We start from the raw sequence: 23,214 nt of genomic DNA, 5'->3' as shown, positions 1-23,214 counted from the left end.
GCCATGAACTATCCAGCCTTTGTTTCATTAACTGGCTTTATTAGCATTTACGGACCCATACAAACTGCAGAACAACATGCTTAGCACTTAACCTAGCAGTTTCTTCAACCTTTTGTGCACACAACATTGCTCAGTGTAACAGTGCCGCCCAGTGGCTCATGTGAGAACTGTCAAACATTATGACAGTTGTCTGCTGCAACCACGTCCAAAAGCAGAGGAAGCTCTCCTTTTGAAGGAATACGAGCGATGTTGGGGTGCTTTTGAGTGTTCCGTCAAGTGGTGGTAAATGATAGCTGCCATTATTTGGAGGTAAGACACTGAAGTTTTATCGACTAAAATAAGATTAGCCAGCTCTCTTCCAGGCTAAAAAGTTTAGTTGGGCAACATGAAACGTCAGCCAACTAAGTGCTTTGTGCAACAACTAATGTAAAAAAACAAAAGAAAAAACTCGTCAACTAAGTTAGGTTATTCGACTAAATTAAGTTAGACTGCTTTATGAAACCGGGCCCAGGGGGTCTATATACAGTGACAAAGTAAAACAGCTGATTTTTATTCTTGTGACCTTGGCAATACGCAGCATCATGGGCAGAGCGGAGAATCAGATGTTCAAATGAATTATATTTATGACCCCCAACAGCTTATAAATTAAACCGAGATTTACAAATAAGAGAAACACTCCCACCTTGCTTCGCATCACGAGGGTTGTGACTAAATGTGTACGCTGGTGGGCAGGCCTCATTTAAGGGGAGGACAGCTGTAGGTTTAATCCAGGTTTCATATAACCCAATCATATCTAACTGATGATCCATAATTACATCATTAATCAACAGTGATCTTTTGTTAATAAGACCCAGACCAAGGACCTTAGTGGGGTTGATAGTTGGACTGGTTGGATTTCGGGGTGGCTCCAGAGTAGCATATATACAGTGAGGAAAATAAGTATTTGAACACCCTGTGGTTTTGCAAGTTCTCCCACTTAGAAACCATGGAGGGGTCTGAAATTTTCATCTTAGGTGCATGTCCACTGTGAACAATCTAAAAAAAAAAAAAATCCAGAAATCACAATGTATGATTTTTAATAATTTATTTGTATGTTACTGCTGCAAATAAGTATTTGAACACCTACCAACCAGCAAAAATTCTGGCTCACACAGACCTGTTAATTTTTCAAGAAGTCCTCTTATTCTGCACTCTTTACCTGTATTAACTGCACCTGTTTGAACTTGTTACCTGTATAAAAGACACCAGTTCACACACTCAGTCACACTCCAACCTGTCCACCATAGCCAAGACCAAAGGGCCGTCTATGGACACCAGGGACAAAACTGTAGACCTGCACAAGGCTGGGATGGACTACAGGACAACAGGCAAGCAGCTTGGTAGAAGACAACAACTGCTATGATTATTTATTAGAAAGTGGAAGAAACACAAGATGACTGTCAATCTCCCTCGGTCTGGGATTCCATGCAAGATCTCACTTTGTGGGGTAAGGATGATTTTGAGAAAGCTCAGAACTACACAGGAGGACCTGGTCAATGACCTGAAGAGAGCTGGGACCACAGTCACAAAGATTACATTAGTAACACATGATACTGTCATGGTTTAAAATCCTGCAGGGCAGCAAGGTCCCCCTGCTTAAGCACATGTCCAGGCCCGTTTCAAGTTCACCAGTGACCATTTGGATGATCCAGAGGAGGCATGGGAGAAGGTCATGTGGTCAAATGAGACCAGAATAGAGCTTTTTGGAACCAACTCCACTTACCATGTTTAGAGGATGAGAACAACCCCAAGAAAACCATCCCAACCGTGAAGCATGGGGGTGGAAACATCATACTCTGGGGGTGCTCTTCTGCAAAGGGGACAGGATGACCGTATTGAAGGGAGGATGATTGGGGTCATGTATTGTGAGATTTTGGCAAACAACCTCCTTCTCTCAGTAACAGCATTAAAGATGGGTCATGGCTGGGTCTTCCAGCATGACAATGACCCCAAACACACAGCCAGGGCAACTAAGGAGGGGCTCTGTAAGAAGCATTTCAAGGTCCTGGAGTGGTCTGGCCAGTCTCCAGACCTGAACTCAATAGAAAATCTTTGGAGGGAGCTGAAACTCCAAACCTGAAAGATCTAGAGAAGATCTGTATGGAGGAGTAGACCAAAATCCCTGCTGCAGCGTGTGCAAACCGGGTGAAAAACTACAGGAAACGTTTGACCTCTGTAATTGCAAACAAAGGCTACTGTACCAAATATTAACATTGATTTTCACAGGTGTTCAAATACTTATTTGCAGCAGTAACATACAAAAAAAAAAAAAAAAAAAAAAAAAAAAAAAAATCATACATTGTGATTTCTGGATTTTTTTTTTTTTTAAGATTATGTCTCACAGTGGACATGCACCAAGGATGACAATTTCAGACCCCTCAATGATTTCTAAATGGGAGAACTTGCAAAATTGCAGAGTGTTCAAATACTTATTTTCCTCACTGTATAAGATGCCTGGAAGTAGGTTTAGGTTTGAGACATTCCACACGGTTTGTAGGTAGCAAACACAAAATATTTGATATTGCTGGAACAGCTAGCTGGCCATCTTCAATTTCAATGTCATCCAATGTCGTAATGGGTAATAAGTTTGCAAAGAATATCCCTCTATGATTTTTATGGACACGCCTGTGGAGACAGGTCACAGTCTCAACTCCCTGCCACATGAACGGCACTATCACCTTAGTGGATTTTCTGCACTAATTTCCCCGCTAAGCTAATGGATTCTACATCCACATTTGTCGTCATCCTTACAGGGTCTCTAATCACCTGCTCCATGGCCTGCTGTAAAGTCCTAATATTAACCTCCCTGTCGAGCTCTATCTATGTTCGCAGACAAGATGGCAGCTCTTTACCCAGCAGGGTGAAGGCCATACAGTGCTCTGTCAACCAGAGGGGGAGGAGTTTAAACAGTGTGTGCCCAGTGTGTGAGGGGTCTGCAGAGATGTTACCAGCTCGCTTCCTGGTCCTAGATGGAGGGCAGGCTGGCTCTGATGATTTTTTTTCTGCAAACCTGACAATCTGTTTAAGTCTGTGCCTGTCATGTTTGGAGGCAGAGGGAAACCAAACAGAGATGGAGATGCACAGGACAGACTGGATGATGGATATGCAAAAGCTGATGATCAGTTCCTCAGGCAGGTCAAATTTCCTGAGCTGTCTGAGGAAGTACATCCTTCCACTTCAGATCCTGGGAGATGGTGGATCCCAGGAACCGGAATGTGTTTATAGTTGACATGGTTTTTGTTGATTATGCGGGGGGGGGGGTCCCTCCTGTAGTCCACCATCCTCTCCACAGTCTTGAGTGGGTTCAGCTCCAGATTGTTCTGACCACAACAGAGGACCAAATGTTCCACCTCCTGTCTGTATGCAGCTTCATCACCACCCTGGATGAGACCAATGACCGTGGCGTCATCTGCAAACTTCAGTAGTTTAACAGACTGGTGCTCTGAGATGCAGTCATTCGTGTAGAGGGAGAAAAACAGTGAGGAGAGCACCCACCCCTGAGAGGCGCCAGTGCTGACTGTCTGTGTGCTGGATGGGATGCTCCCTAGCCACACCTGCTGTATCTTGAATGTCAGGAAAATGGAGATCCACTAATGGGTGGGAGATGTCACAAAGAGGTTGGAGAGATTTTGGTGTTGAATGTCAGGGATGATGGTGTTGAACGCCAAGATGAAATCCACAAACAGGATCCTTGTGTACATTCCTGCAGAGTACAGGTGCTGCAGGATATAATGTCCCATGTTGAATGCATCCTCAACTGACCTGTTTGCCCAGTAGGCAAACTGCAGGGGGTCCAGCAGGGGTCCTGTGATGTCCTTCAGGTGGGTCAACACCAGCCGTTCAAAAGACTTCATGACTGCAGGTGTCAGGGCGACGGGTCTGTTGTCATTTAGTCCTGTTCTGGAGGGTTTCTTTGGGACTGGAATAATAGTGGAGCATTTGAAGCAGGAGAGGACCACATACAGCTCCAGAGATCTGTCAAAAATCCAGGTGAAGATGGGGACCAGCTGGTCAGCCCAGGCTCTCAGACATGAGGGAGAGACACCATCAAGTCCTGGAGTCTTCTTGATCTTTTGTCTGAGAAACTGTTGACACACATCCAATCAAATATACTTTATTGTCCCTGCAGGGAAATATGTCTTGGGCGTAAGTGCTACACATAGAGCAGAAAGTGACAAGCTGCACAGACAGACACATATGGAGATGATGGTCTTGTGGTTAAGCCTTGGGCTTGCGACCAGAAGATCCTCGGTTCAAACCCCAGCCTGACTGGAAAAATCACTAAGGGCCCTTGGGCAAGGTCCTGAATTCCCAGTGTGTAGTGAGCACCTTGCATGGCAGCACCCTGACATCGGTGTGTGAGAGTGTTTAAGTGAAGTATCACTGTAAAGCGCTTTGAGGTTCTGATGCAGATAGAAAAGCGCTATATAGACCGGGAGCTGAGATAGCCTACCATGCACCTCCCCCACAACAAAATGCCAGTTGATTTTTTTCAACCTCTATAATGTCCTTAGTGGAAATAGGAAAATAATTCATTCCCGATGTACCTTTTGGTGTAATATTCACCTAAAGTTTAAATGCTACTCGTGAGTGCTGTACGTGGGAGGAATTTTTGCACTTTTTCACCTTCTTTAAATACCTATACATATAATATTAACCATATCCATCTAGATATTTCTAAAAAGCCCATTTTCTCTACTTTAATATGATACCCATCTCATTTCTGTAACATAAAATGGCTCTTCTCTATATGGCTTACAGTACAACCATATACACAACCCTTACCTGGACCAAAAAATGTCCAAAAATTTTATGAATAATTTTTGTACTAAAAACCGAAGTATCAGGGCCGAGATTAAGCACTAATATTACAACTACAAATCATTAGCTTTCATTTGAGACCAAAACTATGGTGAAAGGCGAAGTATTGACTGAATGACGGACTACTGACTTGGATGTTCAACACATGTTCAATACAAGGCATATTTGCCAAGGCAAATATACCTTGTGTTGAACATGTTCACAGCACATATCATACACAGTGAAATTTACTAAGAAAATGCATTTACCTTCTTTGTGATATGTCCAAAGCTATAAAGCTTTGCAATGTTTTACTCATAGACAATTCTATAATGGTGATTCATATGTCATATTGACCACTGGTGGCCATCTTGAATATTTTAGATTTTCAACATTTTCAAGTCAAATGTTACTGTATCATATTTCATTGTGTCTTAGAATTAAATTTTCTGTTATACACATTCCTTTCAACATATACAACTATGAGGTACAATGTTCAAATTGTTTCAGACAACTTTAGCATTTAAATCTAGTTGAAAGAAATGTCCAAATCTTATATCAGTCTTATGGGCTTGACATGTTCACTCAGTCAGTGTCGCTTTCATCAGCATCATCGGAATCGCTTTCACTTCCTGTGTCACTGTCATAGTGTCCTGTAGGTTCTCTGGTTGACTTTCTCCTTCGTACCACAGTAGGTGGAGACCATCATCTGCCATCACCCATCCATGACCCTGAGCTGGAGATGAAAGAGTGGGATTTGCAATGTCTGCGCTCTTCCACACACCCACCTGATAGTTAGCTCTTCGCATGTGCTGCGTTACGGTTTTTCGACAAGGAGGCAGAGCAGACATATCTATATTGCCAGGGACTGATTTTCCCTGCTTCAAGCACAACTTGTTGATGCGGTTCAGCCTAAGGTCATTCACTTTTTCAGCAACAGTGTCACCATACATAACACAATGCTTCCAAGTCTTTCATGAGGTCTTCTTAGACATTCCAGCTATCACCAAGTTCAGCAAGCATGGTTACAAACTGTGGCATTTTCTGCAGTGGTACAAGTTTGCCTTTTCCACTGAAGCTCTTGTCATGTCACTACCACTGAAGCCATGAAGACCTAGGAGAACACTACAGTTTTCTTGGCCAAGATTTGTTGCAATTTCTGTGACATTGATCAGTCTGGACCTCTTCTGTATCTTTCCTGTCAAATCAATGGTTATGTCCATTGTGTTGGCAAAGTGTAGCAGGATGAAGTACAGAGGGGAAAATAAGTATTTGACCCCGTCAGTTTTGCAGGTTTTCCCACCTACAAAGAATGGAGAGGTCTGTAATTTTTATCATAGGTACACTTCAACTGTGAGAGACAGAAAATAAAAAAATCCAGTAAATCACACTGTATGATTTTTAAATAATTAATTTGCATTTTATTGCATAAAATAAGTATTTGACCCCCTTGAAAAACAGAGCTTAATAACTGGTACAGAAACATTTGTCTGCCATTACAGAGATCAGACATTTTCTGTAGTTCTTGACCAAGTTTTCACACACTCCAGCAAGGATTTTGGTCTACTCCTCCATACAGATCGTCTCCAAATCTCTCAGGTTTGGAGTTTCACCTCCCTCCAAAGATTTTCTATTGAGTTCAGGTCTGGAGACTGGCCAGGCCACTCCAGGACCTTGAAATGCTTCTTATGGAGCCCCTCCTTAGTTGCCCTGGCTGTGTGTTTTGGGTCACTGTCATGCTGCAAGACCCAGCCATGACCCATCTTCAATGCTCTTACTGAGAGAAGGAGGTTGTTTGCCAAAATCTCGCAATACATGACCCCATCCATCCTCCCTTCAATACGGTGCACAGTTGTCCTGTCCCCTTTGCAGAAGAGCACCCCCCTAGTATGACGTTTCCACCCCCATGCTTCACGGTTGGGATGGTTTTTCTTGGGGTTGTTCTCATCCTCTAAACATGATAAGTGGAGTTGATTCCAAAAAGCTCTATTTTGGTGTCATCTGACCTTCTCGCATGCCTCCTCATCCAGATGGTCACTGGTGAACTTCAAACGGGCCTGGACATGTGCTGGCTTGAGCAGGGGGGACCTTGCTGCCCTGCAGGATTTTAAACCATGACAGCATCAAGTGTTACTAATGTAATCTTTGTGACTGTTGTCCCAGCTCTCTTCGGGTCATTGACCAGGTCCTCCTGTGTAGTTCTGAGCTTTCTCAGAAACATCCTTACCCCACAAAGTGAGATCTTGCATGGAATCCCAGACCGAGGGAGACTGAGTCATCTTGTGTTTCTTCCACTTTCTAATAAATAATCATAACAGTTGGTGTCTTCTACCAAGCTGCTTGCCTGTTGTCCTGTAGTCCATCCCAGCCTTGTGCAGGTCTACAGTTTTGTCCCTGGTGTCCTTAGACAGCTCTTTGGTCTTGGCTATGGTGGACAGGTTGGAGTGTGATTAATTGAGTGTGTCAACAGGTGTCTTTTATACAGGTAAAAAGTTCAAACAGGTGCAATTAATGCAGGTAAAGAGTGCAGAATAAGAGGGCTTCTTAAAGAAAAATTAACAGGTCTGTAAGAGCCAGAATTGTTGCTGGTTGGTAGGGGGCCAAATACTTATTTTATGCAATAAAATGCAAATTAATTATTTAAAAATCATACAATGTGATTTTCTGGATTTTTTTTTAGATTCCATCTCTCACAGTTGAAGTGTACCTACGATAAAAATTACAGACCTCTCCATTCTTTGTAGGTGGGAAAACCTGCAAAACTGACAGGGGGTCACTTATTTTCCCCACTATATATGTCTGAGTCAAAACAAAAGAACAAAATGCCCAGCTGACTGATTGAATAACCTGTTATTAGAAAAAAAAACAAAAAACAAAAAAAAAAAACGTGTAGTTCATGCAGTTTCTCTTTATAAATACATTTGCTGAAGATCTAAGGGTTTAACCCTCTGGGGCCGACGCCGTTGTATACGACGGCTGAGACCAAGCTTTACTAAATTATAAATAACTTTTTAATGATATGAGATAGAAACTTACTTTTTTTTTTGCTGAAAAGTTAACTCCGCGGACTTTCGAGCCACCGTCCACAATCTTTGTACTCCTCATAGAAGCTGTGTGATGACGTGAGCAATGTGAGTGTCCAATCGGAATTGGTTCACTGTCACCCAATCGTAGGGCAGATTCACCTCACGTGACACACCTAAGATTGTTTTTAGGAGTGATGTGTTACTAGTTTATTATAGTTTGCTGTGTGTTTTGAATAAATGTGTGTGGAAAATAATTTCCGCTTTACTTTTTCCTTTCTTATTGCTGACTAAACCTTATTACACTTATAAAACACAACTATAGCATATTTATTTATATTTTGAAAGTACAGGTTGTCCTGAAAAAAAAAAAAAAAAAAAAAGAGACATAAAACTTGATTGTGGATGCAGGGAGAGCTGTTAACAGCAATAATAAAACATTTATGCCAGATGAGTGAACTGTCCAAAAAATGCCCTCCGACCCCAGAGGGTTAACCACTGAATCTGAACATGACGGTAGATGCATAAAAACGATGTGGAATAAGTCTCTTTGCCAAAGGGTATTCCATGTGATGTCAGTGACCCTATGGCCTTGGCGGAGGTTTGCGCTCTCCGAGTGCTTCTAGTTTAAGATTTCCTTTTTCCTTATTAAGGAATATTATTTTTCTTTATAAAATTTGAAACCCAATACTAATACTATATAACTATACTACCAATAGTATCCTTATAGAACCCTATACTAAAAATAATATAAAAATCAAGGGATAGGGAGGAGGTGGTACTGGACTTAACTTGTACCAGAATGATGGGAAGAGATGAGTATGGAGAAGGAAACAAATAGCTCATGATCCACATGGTCTGCCAAACATGGTGGAGGAAGTGTTATGGCTTGGGCATATGTGGCATATGTGACTGCCAGTGAATCTGAGTCACTGGTGTTTACTGATGATGTGAGTGCTGATGGAAACGGCATAAAGTCTGATGTGTATAGGGTTAACTATGTGCTCAAATTCAGAACAATTCTGCCAAACTGACAGGGAACATTTCATGCGCAGATGGACAATGACCGAAAACATATTGCCAAAGCAACTTATGAGTTCTCAAGGTAAGAAATGGAACAATTTCAATAGTCAAATCAGTCACAAGACCATAACACTACGGAGCACTTCTTGAAGACCAAAATTTGCGAAGAAAGACCCACAAAACACAGAAACAGAACGCTGCAGTCAAGCCCCAGAACAGTATCTCAAGGGATATCTGCATTTCAGACTTCATACAGTAATTGACTGTAAATGGATTTTTAATCCAAGAATGAATAATAATTCATATATTTATACTTCTTAGTTTGTCCAATCACTTATGGCCAGTGAAAATGGAGAAACTGTATAAAATGTGCCACAATTATTAATGTCTAATGTGATATTTTCTGTTAAACTCCTTGGATTAAAGCAGAAAGTTTACTCTTGAACCACATCTTGATTGTTCATTTCAGCTCCCCTGTGGCGATGTACATCACACAGTGCCACATCATGTTCTCATACACATTAAGAATGACCTCATTGGTTCAACACAACAAAGTATATCATTGTAAATTTACTTTAAATAAGCACTGCTATCAGACTCCATCAAGCAAAGCAGTTTAAGTGCACTTGTTTCCAGTGCCACCCCTGCCCATGCAGAGTTGCTTCAGGAAGTGGATCAGACATAAAACTTGCAACCAAATCAACATGCAGCGCCACCTTGCATCAACTGTGATGACCTCAAGTGAAACAAGGAAGACGCCGAAGGGATTTACTATCAAAGTGTATCAGGTATTGATTGCTAACCTGAGTTTGGTATTGATATTAGTATTAGGGAATCTCAACCCAATCAGCCGTTTTATCGAGCCAACTCAAGCAATTAAAGTACATGTATATAACGGCTGAGTGAAGCCTTATTTGACCGGTGGCTTGTATGTCATGTGACATGGATTATTCATTACCATTTGCCATTTGTTTTATTTACCGTGCAATAGTTTTTTTAGCGTGCAATTTTGGTGCTATATGAAATGTGCTATTCCACTCCAACCACCACACATGCTCACACTACCTGTTGCGGCATTTAGCTAAACATAGTGCTTTCAAATCGTCGTCCGTCAGCAAAATAAACTCCGCTAACTGACGCTGCTTGTTGTTCTTCTAAAAAAAAAAAAAAAAAAAAAAAATCCACTACGCCGTAAGCCGTGTGGAGGCATGAAGGGCTACTAGGATGAAAAGCTGGACAAATTTCTGACGTGATTTTTCGCTGGACTGAAGAACTACTGAAGTCTTTTTTTTTTTGGAAGTACACACAGTCAGTGCACGGCATCACAAACTACATCATTACAATTTTGGACTCAAATTTAAGTTCATGTTGGACTATTAAGCACCAGTGGAACACCAAAATCTAAGTCCCCTTTCTGTGTTTATAAATTATCAAATGACAAGGATCTATTTTAGCCGTTATATAAAGCAAATAATGGATGTTTTTTCATTCTTTCAATGGAAACAATATTTAATTCGGGTGAAAGATGGAACATTGCATCTTACACCTCATGAAATATGGTACCACTGAACTCAAACATTCATATTTGTATAATGATGGACAATCTAACAATCTTTGAGTTATCATGAATTGCCTGGTGACAGATGCAATGTCTGACACCAGCAACAAATATAATCCTAGTCAGTCAAACCTCTGACCGCCAACATAATGTTGGACAGGAGGCTACATGATGCGCGTCAGACAGCAGATGTGGTTATCTGTGTAGATGCATTTTAGCTGTTTTATGCCACTCTCGTCTTGTTCTTATTTGCTGTGACCACAATACGATCATAAAACTTTTTTTTACATTGCACATTTAATTTAGGTTTTTTGTGTGTGCAGTGTGCTCCTTTGTTTTAGTATCCTTTGCGTTTGACTCACTCATAGCTGATATAGCTGCCAGATGCAACTCCTGCCAAACATTTTATAACATATAAACACAATATTACCATCAGATGTTCTTTTGGCATAATCCAGACCACAGACCACCGTGCGAATCTGGTAAAGTTGAAGAACAGAAAAGTGGATTACTGGAGCCCAACAGCAGTCATGTGACCTTTTCAAATCACTGAATTCTATTTTGTTATGGGTTTTTTTTGTTTTGTGTTTTTTTTTTTATCTTCCTCTTCCCCAGACACAGAAAAGCCCAGTAAAATGTGTAATTTACTTAAGTGTTGCTGGTATGTGTACAGATCATTTCAATGTGTGGCTGCATCCTGAGTGCAGCATGGATGATGAACCACAGCTATCCATGGCTGGCTGCTGAGGAATTTTGATGCAGGTTGCAAGTCATTTCTTTGTTTGAAAACTGACCACAGCAGTGGATAAACAGCACAGCTCTCTGCAGAGAATTGGGGAATTTCTGCACTCCATTAACAATTCAACACTTCAATCCACACATGGGTGAGATCAATAAATTGTTTGAGTGTTGGGGTCAATTTGTCTTACATATTGTGATGGAGGGGGGGGGGGGGGGGACTGTGCGCCCCTCACCCAGAAGCAACCTGTTTGGACATTGTGTCATAGCTTTGACAGCTCACTGTAAAACGTACCCATTTTAAGTCCTCATTCATTTTCTTTTCCTCATTTCACATTCTGTTGGAGACACAGGTCATGACGCTGGAAAAGGTTTGTGGATTTACACTGGGATTATGTTATTAATCCAGATAAAATACTCCACCTGCCTTACAAAAAACCCACTGAACTCATATGTTATTTTCCACACTAGCTTCCTAATCAGAGCAGCACGGTGGCTTAGTGGTTAGCACTGTTACCTCACAGCGAGAAGGTCATGGGTTCAATTCCCACCTGTGGCCTTTCTGTGTGGAGTTTGCATGTTTCTCCCCATGTTTGCGTGGGTTTTCCTCCGGGTGCTCTGGTTTTCTTCCACATCCAAAGACATGCTGGCTAGGTGGATTGGAATCTTTAAATTGTCCATAGCTGTGCAAGTGGGTGTTTTATCTTTTGTGGCCCTGTGACAGACTGGCATCCTGTCCTGGGTTGTACTCCGCCTTGCGCTCTATGACTGCTGGGATAGGCTCCAACCCCCGCGACCTTTAACTGTACTAAGTGGTTGAAGATGAGTGAGTGAGTGTGAGCTCCTAATCATGGACTAAGCGGTTGGAGACAAGTGTGAGCTCCTAATCATTACCTTGGATGTAGCATGGTTGAGCATCTCCTGCCAGGTGGGATCTAGGGTATTTCACCGTCAGCCATCAGGCCCTGTTCTGCCACATACACCATCTCCCTGGCAGCTGTATGCATAGAAACTGCTCTCTCGTAGCTCAAAGCTGCCTTCTGGGTCTCCTGCTGCGCCTAAAGAGAGCAGACATTTTACAGAAGTGAAAAACTAAAGTGAACCAACCCTGTCTTCTATAAGTGAAATAATCTAATCTGTTAATTCAATTGGTAATTTATTTTCTTCATCCTCCTCATTCAACAGCTTGAAGTACAAAATTAAAGACCAAGCAAAGCCCATTCTGACATTCAAGTTAATATGAAATTACCATACGTTATGTTACTGGCAGCAACAAATTTCCAAAGCATACAACCAGACACTGATAGCGACCATTTGTGCCTAGTACATTGTTAAAAATCGGCTGATAATGTTTGAAAAAGTACTGAACTCCATCACAGTGAACAATTCATCTTTACTGTGTATCGTACTAGCATGACAAACACTGACATACTACTTTGTAAGACATGTTAATGAAAGGAGATGTGGAGATTAGCCATATTAGCCAAATATCTTGCCTTGTTTGCAAGATATTTGAAAAACACATGAATGGATTATAATTACATTTTGTGGAGAGCTGGGATTAAGGGTGAGCTGATTAGATTTTGAGCCAGATCCAGAGCCATCCTTTACTTATAATATATTTTTATGACGTTTCCAATTTATTGCGATGTGATTTTTTTTTTTTTTTACTCTGGTTAAACAGCAGCATCACCTGCACTTGGAGAACACAAAAACAGAGAACAGCTACCCTAGAATGAGATGTGCACACTTCAAGTGCCCTCTACTACTGTTTCAGTAATATCAGATTTTATTTGTTTCAGATATGTCTTCCAACTCTGTTTCACTTAAAGATATAATATTTAATTGTACTTAATACAAAATCATACTGTCCATCACTGGGTCTGCTAAGTGGTAACCAAGTCACTGCAAAACTACACAGAATCGGGAAAAGTCATGTATTTACAAGCTTCTATTGGACCTGAATTAACGGTTATTGTCCACCAGATGGAAATATTGTTTCATTCCAAGAACCTTGGGACACAATGACAACCAACCTGTTGCTGATAGCAGTAGAATTCCAATGACGTTGGGACATTGTGTGAAATGTAAAGAAAAATACAATACAATGATATGCAAATCCTCTTCAACCTATATTCAATTGAATACACCACAAAGACAAGATATTTAATGTTCAAACTGATGAACTTTATTGTTTTTGTGCAATTATTTGCTCATTTTTAAATGGATGCCTGCAACAAGTTTCAAAAAAGCTGGGACAGTGGTATGTTTGCCACTGTGCTACATCACCTTTCCTGTCAACAACACTCGATAAGCATTTGGGAACTGAGGACACTTTATTGGCATCGTCTTGCTGAATAAGCAGGGATGTCCCTGAAAAAGACGTTGCTTGGATGGCAGCATGTGTTGCTCTAAAACCTGGATGTACCTTTCAGCACTGATGGTGCCATCACAGATGTACAAGCTGACCATGCCATGGGCAATAACACACCCCACACCATTACAGCAAGACTATGCCAATTAGTGACCTCAGTTCCCAAATGCTTATCGAGTGTTGTTAGAAGGAAAGGTGATGTAACAGTGGAAAACATACCACTGTCCCAGCTTTTTTGAAACGTGTTGGAGGCATCCATTTCAAAATGAGCAAATATTCGCACAACAACAATAAAGCTTATCAGTCTGAACATTAAATATCTTGTCTTTGTGGTGTATTCAACTGCATATAGGTAGAAGTGGATTTGCAAATCATTGTATTTTGTTTTTTATTTACACAACATCCCAACTTCATTGGAACTGGGGTTGTACAATAGTTCAGTCCATTGCAGTCTGCTTTTAGAAAATATCACTCCACAGAGACAGCACTTACGAAAGTAGTGAATGACCTTTTGCAAGCAATGGACTCAGATACCACTACAGTCTTGGTGCTGCGTTTGATACTGTGGATCATCATATTTTACTCAATAGGCTGGAGAATCACTTTGGGATTACTGGAACTGCTCTTGCATGGTTGACGTCATACCTCTCCAGTCGTTCTTACTGTGTATTGTGTAATGGCACCTCCTCTGATCGTAGGGACATGAAGTTTGGGGTTCCACAGGGATCCATTTTAGGCCCCTGCTTTTTTCCCCTTTATGTAGCACCCCTTGGGAATATACTGTGGCATTTTGGGATTCCCTTTCATTGCTATGCTGATGACACTCAATTGTACATGCCAATAACTGCTGGTAATCTCATTCACATAAAATCTTTGGAAGATTGCCTTGCATCAGTAAGAAGTTGGATGTCTAGTAACTTCCTACTTTTAAATTCTGATAAGACTGAAGTTATGGTTCTTGGTCCAGCGAGGTATCGGCATCAATTTGATCAGCTAGCGCTTAGCTTAGGTTCGTGTGTTATACATCATACAGATAAAGTGAAGAACCTTGGAGTAATTTTTGATCCTACATTGTCCTTTGACCTCCACATTAGAGACATTACGAGGACTGCTTTCTTCCATTTGCAAAATATAGCAAAGATTCGTCCCATCCTGTCTATGGCAGATGCTGAGACTTTGATTCATGCATTTGTCTCTTCTAGATTGGACTACTGTAATGCTCTATTTTCTGGTTTACCGCAGTCCAGGATTAGGGGTCTTCAACTGGTTCAAAATGCTGCTGCCAGACTTTTGACACAAAGCAGAAAGTTTGACCACATTACGCCCGTTTTGGCATCCCTGCACTGGCTTCCAGTCGCTGCAAGATCGGATTTTAAAGTACTATTAGTTTATAAAATTGTTCATGGACTTGCACCTCCCTATCTGGCTGACCTGGTAAGCCCCTATGTACCAGCTCGGGCCCTGCATTCTCAGGGTGCAGGACTTCTATGTGTTCCCAGGGTGAATAAAAAGTCTGCTGGTCACAGAGCTTTCTCTCACCATGCCCCAGCTCTGTGGAATGATCTCCCAGCACACATTCGGCAGTCGGATACTGTGGAGACTTAAGTCACGTTTAAAGACTCATTTGTTTTCCCTGTTTTATCATTAGTGTTATGTGTTTTTATTCTTGTATGGTTGTCTTTAATTCTGTTTTAAATTTTTAATTCAGTTTTTTTATGTTGTGTGAAGCGCCTTAAGATGATTTCATCGTGAATTGGTGCTATATAAATTAATAAATTTGAATTTTCATGAGTGTTAATTGGCCAGGTGTTAACACGTGAAGCTTTAATTGTAAAACGGATGTGACTGTTTTTGAAAGATGAGATTCAGCAAAACAGGAAAAACTACAGATCTGTGAGCAAGCTCACAAAAGGACACCTTCCTCTCTGCCATACTAGTTGCTTCCATGTTGTTTTATATTGTAGTATATAAATATATACATTTTCTAAAACCGCTTACTCCAGTAGACCGTTGTTACATTTTTAATGCGCACGTTTAGTAGTGTGTAAATCTCGTGTGACTAAGCGTGAGCTCCCACCTCCACTGTTGGCATGGGGGGCGTGAATTATATATTTGTCCAAAACACGAGTAGCAGCTCTCAAAGTTTATTCCACAGGGCGATGTTGTACCAATCCCCAATTTTTCACTTCCGATCCAATGCCGATACCTAAATTTGGACATCTGCTGATACCAACACTATTCCGACACCAGCGTTCTCTTTGCTTTATCATTATCATTGTTCTTGATTTTATATGAAGATATTTTATTCCCAGTTATACAGCTTCATGATGAAGTGTTTAGAGGAGGATTTTCTTACCAAAACAGAACTATTCCTTGGCCTTTTCACAAGTTAATAAACACAAAAACAATACAGTGAGTAATTACTGAAGAAAGGTTATATCAGTTTAATCATTTTTTAAGTTCCTACTGTGTCTTTCTTTGGATCATGTACACCAGGAAGGCCAGATTTCAGTGTTAACTTTGTGTTCAATATATTAATATGTATGTGCATATATTAATTTACATGCACATTTTTTCAGTTTGCAATAAATATTTTAATTATTTGAGTTCCAACTTCATAAGAATAAATTTTGGTCCAAACATATTAAAGAAGTCTGTTTGTGAGATTGACTGCCAAAACGTTACTGACTACACTAGTGTGACATTACACTGTACAAAATTAAATCATTGCTATACAAACTGAGCTGCTTGCTCTGCTGCCACCACGACCCGGACCTGGATAAGCAGCTGAAAATGAAAAAAATGAATGAATGAAATACAAACTTAACATCTAAATTAGAAGACAACCTGTGGTACATTTGATTTTATTTGTTTATTTAGCACAAAATAAACTCATACAAAATAATGTATATACATTAAAACAACAAAAGAGAGGAAAGAAAAAAAATACAATATAAGTAATGTGCAAGGGAGTGGTGGAAGCCAAAAGGCTTATAAAGAATCCACTCCCAAACAAAGCAAACATAACAGAATACAACAGAATTACACCATTTTTCCAGATTAAAACAAATCATTGTAAATACTCCTGCAGGACCTTCGCTTTTAGTCCAATTTTATACGTATATAAGGTGATAGATGGATTCATGAGATGTACATCATCATTCCAAGATTTAACGCCATGATATCTGATGTGATGCTGATAATGAGTTGCTCTATGCAAAGGTAAATGCAAATGTGCAGCCTGCCTGGTCGGATAATTATGAATTTGATGGTTATGCACAAAATAATATTTAATGAAGGAAGGCCACTTAATATCATAGAGAGCTCTGAAAACAAACGTACAAGTCAAGAAAATGTTTATATGGAAAATATTTAAAGTAGACCTGCATTGAAATAAATGCAGTCAGATCTTTGGACCAAAAAATGACATATTTACACATAACATCCTTCTGAATGTAGTCAAGTAAATCTGCAAGCCCAGATCTGTCATTCAACGGAGAAATCTTCGTTTAAAAATGACAAATTTACAGCTAAAATTTAGCCCTCCGCAAAACTGTCATCACATCCGGGACGCTACCGAGACGTAACAGAGAAGACCCTATCCCAGCATGCATTATGCACGCCAACTGTAATTTGTGGATTTACGACAGTTTGCATCTGCACCTTTTTCTTGTCTTATATGGAAGGATCTACTTTTTTAAAACTTCATATTGTCTTGCGGCACGTTTGGTGAGTACACATTTCTTTTATTTGTGCTTGAAAATTATTTTGGGGGACTTTTTCATACGCCCGTTTGATTGAGTGGTGTCGCATTGAAAATCTACTGTCTTTCGCCTCCGGTGTTACCGTTGTGGGGTACGGAGGCGGGACCCGCAAAGAATTCAAGTCATTAAAAAGATATAAACCTCTCTCAGCGGCCATGGAGCTCTGCGGCTCCAATTACCGAGACGTGCGGTGCTGCGGATTTTGCCGCAAGACGTCTGTCCTTGCGAGCAACAGGTGTCACTGGCCACTTCGCATTAAAACAGCGAGCGTAGTCTCTGGACTTGTGCCAAGTTGGCTGCACCTCCATTCAGTAAACAGAGAGGTGGTGCCGGCTGCACAGCAGACACGGGGGCAATGTGAGTGGCCCGCTGCGGCCTTTATCAAGCCTGCAGACTCAGTAAGTGCATCGGAGGCAGAGCGACGCGTTGGGGAAGAACGTCGCCCGCTGTCGATGTCGCCGCTGATCTGAGCATGCAGAGCTGTATCTCACATTCATTGCTGCTTACGTTTGGATGTTGAAGCCAGGATGTGTATAACAGTAAGATTACTAAAAGATAAAATCAATTTCAATGCGGGATCGGACTGAAGGCGCAAGCACAACGTATTCTGCCGGACGTCACTGCAAGACCCGGATGTACAACCAGTTTTCGCTGAGGGCCAAATTTTAGCTGCAATTTGTCATTTTTAACGAAGATTTCTTCTCAGCTGAGTACAAATTTGGGCTTGCAGATTACTTTACTGCATATAAGGGTCTTATAAATACATATCAGCTATTTCTTTCTGAGATTGACCACATTTATTCAATGCAGTCTACTTAAGAGCTGCAATTTAAAACAGAGGTGCACTGGAGCACAAGGTTCAAACGAGTAGCTATTCGAGCAATTTTTTTCTGTAGAAGAAATATTTTGTTTATATAAGCAAAGGTACTTCCCCATACAATATCTACAAAACTAAATATGGATAAACTAACATATATATAATGTAAAAGACATTTGTGATGTATTAAATATCTTATTTTGCTTATGATTCCTACTGACTTGGTTATTTTATTTATTTATTTATTTTTTTTACAAACATGATCAATATGTTCTCTCCAAGACAGTTTCTCATCTATCCACACACCCAAAAAAAAAACATAGATGAGACCCTAGATATTATTTTCATTATCAATGCAAATTTCATTACACCATGATTACATTTTTATTGCCAGCAATAACATAAATTAGACTTTTTTGTATATATTTAACGATAATCTATTGGCTTTGAACCAGGTTGAATAATTACAAAGATCATCATTTTAATGTACTATAACTATCAATATCTTTGCTGGAAATAAAAAATAGTATCATCAGCAAACACAAAGGGAATGTCGTAGTAGAAACAGACGCAAAATCATAATATATATATGAAAATAATGGACCCAGAATTGAACCTTGAGGTACTCCACAGTCTATACAATTGATATTGAGTCCAGGTTTAGAGAAACGTACGTTTTCTTTCAGATAAATAATACTAAGCCATGTGTGTACAGTTGCCTTAAATTCATATTTGTTTAACTTTGAAAGGAAATTTCATGATTTACTGTATCAAATGCTTTTGAAAGATCTCAAAAAACACCAATACCAAACTCATTATTTTCCAAAGCCTAAATGAATTCTATCCAATAATTCGATCAAAGCCATATAAGTTGAATGATTTTTCCGGAAACCATATTGATAATTATATAAAATTGAGTTCTTAAGCAAATGATTATTTAATCTTTTATAAACAAGTTTCCCCAAGATCTTTCAAAAACATGGCAAGACTGAGATAGGATGATAATTTGAAAAGGATGCAGAATCACCTTTTTTAAACAGAGGTATGACTTTAACAATCTTTAAATCAGAACGGTACTCTGCCCGTTTTCAAAGAAAGAAAAAATGTAAGTGGTTCAGAAATTTCACATATAACAGATTTAACAACAGATGTACTTATTCCATCATGGCCAGTTGCAGATGGATGCAGACCAGCAATGATTTCACAAACTTCATTGGAATTTGTGGGTTCAAATACAACCATAGAAGGAAATGAACCTTTAATGTAATCAACAGGATTTATATTTGTGGAGTCAATTTTCTTTGCATGAGAGTGCCAACATATGAAAAGAAATTATTAAACTAGCAAGCGATATCAAAAGCATCAGAGAAACTTCTAGATCCATCTGAAAAAGGTGACAGATATTTTGATAAACATGGTTTTCTTTTTAAGTAATTCACTGATTATTTTTCAAGGTCCCTTTAATATTGTTTATTGATTTTTGAAAATTGTCACTGAAGTATTTCTTCTTTGCAGTCCTAACAAGGAGTAGTGTATTTGTTTTTAAGATTTATAAGTTCAGAATTTAAAAGGCGAAGGAAATGATAAATATTTTTTTATACAACTTGTTTTTCTGAATAAGGATTTTTGTAGTCCCTTAGAAAACCGTTTTGCTTTCTGGACGTATAACCAGATAATTTAATGATTGGAAATTATTTTTCGTAAGCTTCATTAAACATTTGCATGAAGACCTGATAGGCTAAATTGGGATCTGTTTCCATAAATATATTTTCAAAAGGATAGTCTCTTAAAGTTCATTTTCTTAGTAGTATTGAAATTTCTATAGTTAGTAGACTTCTTATTTGGCATATAACAATTTTCCAATTCCACAATTTGAAATACTGGAAAATATTAAATAAAATATCTATTAATGTAGCAGAATATTCTGTAACTCTTGTTGGTTTGGTAAATGAGGTTTGGTACATAAAGTTTTAATAAGAACTGCGCTACTATAAACATTACAAAAAGTATCAAGTGAATCATGTGAAAATATGAAGCATAAAGAATAGAGTAAAAGAAAGAAAGAAAGAAAGAAAGCATGTGAATTGTATACATGTTATGATCATTTACATTCAATATACGTGAGAAAACCTACTGTAACCCGCATTATGGAAGAAAGAAAAAAAAAAAAAAAGAGTTGCCACTGGTGTGGTTCGTATGATGTCAGCTACCTATCCAGCACCAAGAAGTGGTGTCCCATTTCTTAGAGAAATATAACCACTCTCCTTTGTCCCACCATTCCTGAAGGGCCCTATCTGCTGAAGGGCACTTCAGATCAATCAGAATAGCCTTTATTTGCCAAGTATCGTCAAGGAAAGTATCTACAAGGAATTTCAATCAATCAATCAATTTTATTTATATAGCGCCAAATCACAACAAACAGTTGCCCCAAGGCGCTTTATATGTAGGCAAGGCCATACAATATTACGTAAAAACCCCAACGGTCAAACGACCCCCTGTGAGCAAGCACTTGGCAACAGCGGGAAGGAAAAACTCCTTTTAACAGGAAGAAACCTCCAGCAGAACCAGGCTCAGGGAGGGGCAGTCTTCTGCTGGGACTGGTTGGGGCTGAGGGAGGAGAACCAGGAAAAAGACATGCTGTGGAGGGGAGCAGAGATCAATCACTAATGATTAAATGCAGAGTGGTGCATACAGAGCAAAAAGAGAAAGAAACACTCAGTGCATCATGGGAAACCCCCCAGCAGTCTAAGTCTATAGCAGCATAACTAAGGGATGGTTCAGGGTCACCTGATCCAGCCCTAACTATAAGCTTTAGCAAAAAGGAAAGTTTTAAGCCTAATCTTAAAAGTAGAGAGGGTGTCTGTCTCCCTGATCTGAATTGGGAGCTGGTTCCACAGGAGAGGAGCCTGAAAGCTGAAGGCTCTGCCTCCCATTCTACTCTTACAAACCCTAGGAACTACAAGTAAGCCTGCAGTCTGAGAGCGAAGCGCTCTATTGGGGTGATATGGTACTATGAGGTCCCTAAGATAAGATGGGACCTGATTATTCAAAACCTTATAAGTAAGAAGAAGAATTTTAAATTCTATTCTAGAATTAACAGGAAGCCAATGAAGAGAGGCCAATACGGGTGAGATATGCTCTCTCTTTCTAGTCCCGTTAGTACTCTAGCTGCAGCATTTTGAATTAACTTTTAGGACAACCTGATAATAATGAATTACAATAGTACAGCCTAGAGGAAATAAATGCATGAATTAGTTTTCAGCATCACTCTGAGACAAGACCTTTCTAATTTTAGAGATACTGCGTAAATGCAAAAAGCAGTCCTACATATTTGTTTAATATGGGCTTTGAATGACATATCCTGATCAAAAATGACTCCAAGATTTCTCACAGTACTACTAGAGGTCAGGGTAATGCCATCCAGAGTAAGGATCTGGTTAGACCACCATGTTTCTAAGATTTGTGGGGCCAAGTACAATAACTTCAGTTTTATCTGAGTTTAAAAGCAGGAAATTAGAGGTCATCCATGTTTTTATGTCTGTAAGACAATCCTGCAGTTTAGCTAATTGGTGTGTCCTCTGGCTTCATGGATAGATAAAGCTGGGTATCATCTGCGTAACAATGAAAATTTAAGCAATGCCGTCTAATAATACTGCCTAAGGGAAGCATGTATAAAGTGAATAAAATTGGTCCTAGCACAGAACCTTGTGGATCTCCATAATTAACCTTAGTCTGTGAAGAAGATTCCCCATTTACATGAACAAATTGTAATCTATTAGATAAATATGATTCAAACCACCGCAGCGCAGTGCCTTTAATACCTATGGCATGCTCTAATCTCTGTAATAAAATTTTATGGTCAACAGTATCAAAAGCAGCAGTGAGGTCTAACAGAACAAGCACAGAGATGAGTCCACTGTTGGAGGCCATAAGAAGATCATTTGTAACCTTCACTAATGCTGTTTCTGTACTATGATGAATTCTAAAACCTGACTGAAACTCTTCAAATAGACCATTCCTCTGCAGATGATCCGTTAGCTGTTTTTACAACTACCCTTTCAAGAATTTTTGAGAGAAAAGGAAGGTGGAGATTGGCTATTAATTAGCTAAGACTAGCTGGGTCAAGTGATGGCTTTTTAAGTAATGGTTAATTACTGCCACCTTAAAAGCCTGTGGTACATAGCAACTAATAAAGATAGATTAATCATATTTAAGATCGAAGCATTAAATACTGGTAGGCTTCCTTGAGCAGCCTGGTAGGAATGGGGTCTAATAGACATGTTGATGGTTTGGATGAAGTAACTAATGAAAATAACTCAGACAGAACAATCGAGAGAAGAGTCTAACCAAATACCGGCATCACTGAAAGCAGCCAAGATAACGATATGTCTTTGGGATGGTTATGAGTAATTTTTCTCTAATAGTTAAAATTTATTAGCAAAAAGTCATGAAGTCATTACTAGTAAAGTTAAAGGAATACTCGGCTCAATAGAGCTCTGACTCTGTCAGCCTGGCTACAGTGCTGAAAAGAAACCTGGGGTTGTTCTTATTTTCTTCAATTAGTGATGAGTAGTAAGATGTCCTAGCTTTACGGAGGGCTTTTTATAGATCAACAGACTCTTTTCCAGGCTAAGTGAAGATCTTCTAAATAGTGAGACGCCATTTCCTCTCCAACTTACGGGTTATCTGCTTTAAAGCTGCGAGTTTGTGAGTTATACCACAGAGTCAGGCACTTCTGATTTAAAGCTCTCTTTTTCAGAGGAGCTACAGCATCAAAAGTTGTCTTCAATGAGGATGTAAAACTATTGACGAGATACTCTATCTCACTTACAGAGTTTAGGTAGCTACTCTGCACTGTGTTGGTATATGGCATTAGAGAACATAAAGAAGGAATCATATCCTTAAACCTAGTTACAGCGCTTTCTGAAAGACTTCTAGTGTAATGAAACTTATTCCCACTGCTGGTAGTCCATCAGAGTAAATGTAAATGTTATTAAGAAATGATCAGACAGAAGGGAGTTTCAGGAATACTGTTAAGTCTTCAATTTCCATACCATAAGTCAGAACAAGATCTAAGA

General features: G+C 39.6%; 1 protein-coding gene across 2 annotated transcripts in view; it reads right to left on the bottom strand.

Moving 5' to 3' along the window:
* The window catches only part of sh3bp5la (SH3-binding domain protein 5-like, a), a 75,330-nt gene that overhangs the window by 22,618 nt on the left and 29,498 nt on the right, over nt 1-23,214 (bottom strand). Inside the window, exon 1 of one of the 2 annotated variants that reach the window (XM_034174197.1) lies at nt 12,076-12,241. The exons of the other annotated variant lie outside the window; for it this stretch is intronic. Within the exon in view, the coding sequence (XP_034030088.1) occupies nt 12,076-12,099 (24 nt within the window). The 5' untranslated portion in view covers nt 12,100-12,241. Of the gene's footprint in view, nt 1-12,075; nt 12,242-23,214 lie in introns of those variants that run through there. 2 annotated transcript variants of the gene reach the window in all.

The sequence above is a fragment of the Thalassophryne amazonica genome, chromosome 7 (assembly GCF_902500255.1).
Source record: "Thalassophryne amazonica chromosome 7, fThaAma1.1, whole genome shotgun sequence".
NCBI classification, from domain to species: Eukaryota; Metazoa; Chordata; class Actinopteri; order Batrachoidiformes; family Batrachoididae; genus Thalassophryne; species Thalassophryne amazonica.
This window is presented reverse-complemented; position numbering and strand designations above follow the sequence as displayed.